Here is a 2,945-nt window from a genome sequence, read left to right on the forward strand (position 1 = left end):
TCATCAACCACCCCTTTTTGAAGATATGACATATTCTAAGCTGATGACGGGGTGGGGGGCGGGGGGGCTGAAAATCTGCTTACGTAATACTTGAATGGCCCCTTTGCTGACGTATCGAAACATAAGCTAATAAAAAAAAAGGCTACGATCTTTAGCAGGCCCCCTCTTTTGTGTGAATTTATAGTGACAAGAGCAAAAAATGGTAAGAATTTACGCAGTGGTAGTGCACGTTATTTACATATTTACTATAGGAATTCATCGCACCGAGTTTCATGACCACTTGACAACCCCCCCGATGCAAACGTGCCGTGGCCGGAGAATATCGAACCCGACCTTCCACAACTTTTCCCAGAAATGAATTTTATTCAGCGAAACTGGTATTTTATCTCAATAAAAAACTATAAACCAGTGCTTTTTTGAGGCTAGAAAACTGTAGTTCGCGTGTTGTTTCCTAGATGACAGCACAAATCCAAATATTTCTGTATTTATTCGACTTTTTTTCCCGGCTACACACTTTCTCTTTCGCTGGAAATTTTTTAAAGATCTGGCAACTCCGCGTTCCGTGTCGAAAAGGCGGTAGGACCTTGGCGTCGCTGTGGTCCGTGGATGGTGCGCGCGCATATCGTCTGAGCCAGTTGAGATAACGTGGCGGATTCGCATCGACCGTTTAGAATGAGTGTCCGGTGAATGAGTGCAATCGGTTTACGCGTTGATCCGTCAAAATATTCGACAAGAAATGGAAGAATTGAAAAAGATGGTGAAGGGATTCGGGATTGACGAATTGAAGGAGCTCCTGACCCTGGTCGGGAGGAACTACTGCGGGAACGATCAGGAGCTGAGGGCCAGAGCCCTGGACTTACTAAGACTAAACATCCCGACGGTTGAACGAAGGATACGTGACATCCATTACTACAGTATACCCTCATCGAAGAAGACCTGCAAGTCACAGCGGAACTCGGACATCATCTACGTCCCGGCAGGAGAGAATGATCATCATGCAGTCATCGACTTGGAAGCCGACCCGGATCATGACCGCCATCCTCGTGGAAGAGAAACTAACGTCGGTGAGACGCTAACGGGGTCGCTCATCGACATGAAAGACATTGAAATGCTGGAGATTCCTGCTCGTCGAAGGACCTTCCAGGACTATGTTCATCAAGACAAGTGTTCAGCCGCTGCTGCAACGTCGAGTAAGCCTTGTTCTAAGACTGTGGACGGCGAACCCCACGTTTATCCGGTGAATCCGGACGTCAAGTTCAAACAGCTACCGTTTTACGACGTCGTGACGGTATTGTTGAGACCGTGCAGCCTGAACAGAAACTACGGAGACTCGTTCGGCAAGCAGGAAAACCGTTTCCAGTTCCACTTGTCGCCTAAAGAGATCCAGGACATATCGGCGAGTGCGAAACTCAAGATCATGATACAGTTGCGATTCTGCCTGCTGGAGACGACCTGTGAACAGGACGACTGTTTCCCGCCGAACCTGTCGGTGAGGATCAACGACTGCGTTTGCGACCTACCACGCCGCGGTGGCCCCTCCGCTAGTTCCAGCAGAACCGCCTCCACCCAGGGCCGCTACGTCGGTGACGGGCCCATAAACATTTCCCAGTACTGTCGTCTCACCCCGACCAGGCCGAACGACATGGTGGTGATATGGTCTCCGGACTTCAGCGGCAAGGCGTACGCATTGACGATCCACCTCGTCAGGGAGCTGGATACGTCCACGCTGGTGTCGAGGTTGCGCTCGAAGGGCATCAGCAACGTCAACCAGACGAAGACACTGATCCAGGACCGCCTGAAGCTTGCGGGACAACGGATTGAGTTCGCGACGCAGATGAGTCCCGTCATCGACTCGGAGTTCCTGCTGTCCCTGAAGGTGTCCCTCCTGTGTCCCGTCAGCAAGAAGAGGATCGAGATCCCCTGCAGGTCCAGGGACTGCGCCTCCCACGTCCAGTGCTTCGACGCAACCTCATACCTGAAGTTCAACGAGAAGATCCCCACTTGGATCTGCCCGGTTTGCAAGGAGCCGGCCCCTTACAGCTCGCTGTTCATCGACGGCTACATGCTGGAGGCCCTGTCGGCCTTCACCGACTGCCAGACGGTACTCCTGAACGACGCCGGTCTGTTCAAGCACGTCTTCACGGGTGCCAAGGAGAAAGGGAACGTCGTCGAGGACGGCAAGACGAGGGCGTCGTCCTCCGATGAGGAGTTGGAGAACTCCGCCAAGAAAAAGATAAAGACTAAGACGGAATCGACAGGGAAGGACGAGAAGGGCAGAGGACTCTTCTCAAACGTTCCCGTACCGAAGAAAGAGGAGGAGAGGGACACCGTCGATCACAAGCACGTGAAGGACGAGCCGAAAGACGACATTGTCGTCCTGGACGCGGGTCCCAAGATCGAGGACGTTGAGGTCGTGGACCTCACTTAAATGAGTGCTGTCGTCTGTTTTCGTCTCGGTGAATTTATTTAGCGCTATTTCAAGCCGCATCTATTACTGTGTAGGACTGTCATGGATCTTTTTTTTTTTTTTTGTTTTTCAATGTCTGGATAGATATTCAATGGTAAGTTGTTTTGTTTATATTCTGTGCATTCCACAGCTGATTGGTGAAACCAGTTTTGTTTAAAGTGTCATCACGAACTTTTATTTTTCTGTTATATTGAGAACCAGTTCTTCGATTTAGTAAATCCCGAATAAGAAAATCGCCGATGCGTCGTGATTTGTTTTGGACTATTTTTTTTTATGTTCAGTCCAATCCCGTTATAACGAACTCCAAACAACGAAATTTCGTTTTAAAAGAACTTTTTAATTTCTCCTATGTAAACTTAACGAGATTTTTCTCCCGGTAACGTTATTCGTTAAAACGGGAATGGACTATTTTTGTTTTTGGACAATTTTCATGGAAAGCAAAGTGAACAGATTTCAATAGTACGAAACCTAGACCAAT

At 49.0% G+C, this 2,945-nt stretch overlaps 1 protein-coding gene across 1 annotated transcript; it reads left to right on the forward strand.

The window, feature by feature from the left end:
- Positions 1–593: 593 nt before the first annotated feature.
- LOC149070937 (E3 SUMO-protein ligase PIAS1-like) lies at positions 594–2,721 on the forward strand. Its single transcript, XM_089248713.1, has one exon. The coding sequence runs from the start codon at positions 737–739 to the stop codon at positions 2,426–2,428; it is 1,692 nt and encodes a 563-aa protein (XP_089104839.1). The 5' UTR covers positions 594–736; the 3' UTR covers positions 2,429–2,721.
- Positions 2,722–2,945: the final 224 nt, after the last annotated feature.

This window comes from Pholcus phalangioides, unplaced genomic scaffold, assembly GCF_987345545.1.
Source record: "Pholcus phalangioides strain wild (caught in Gottingen) unplaced genomic scaffold, Ppha-v1.0 ptg000020l_1, whole genome shotgun sequence".
Taxonomy (NCBI): domain Eukaryota; kingdom Metazoa; phylum Arthropoda; class Arachnida; order Araneae; family Pholcidae; genus Pholcus; species Pholcus phalangioides.

Bases quoted from the DNA above. Each gene is read 5' to 3' on its own strand.
- LOC149070937 (XM_089248713.1), top strand. From the start codon at position 737: ATGGAAGAATTGAAAAAGATGGTGAAGGGATTCGGGATTGACGAATTG.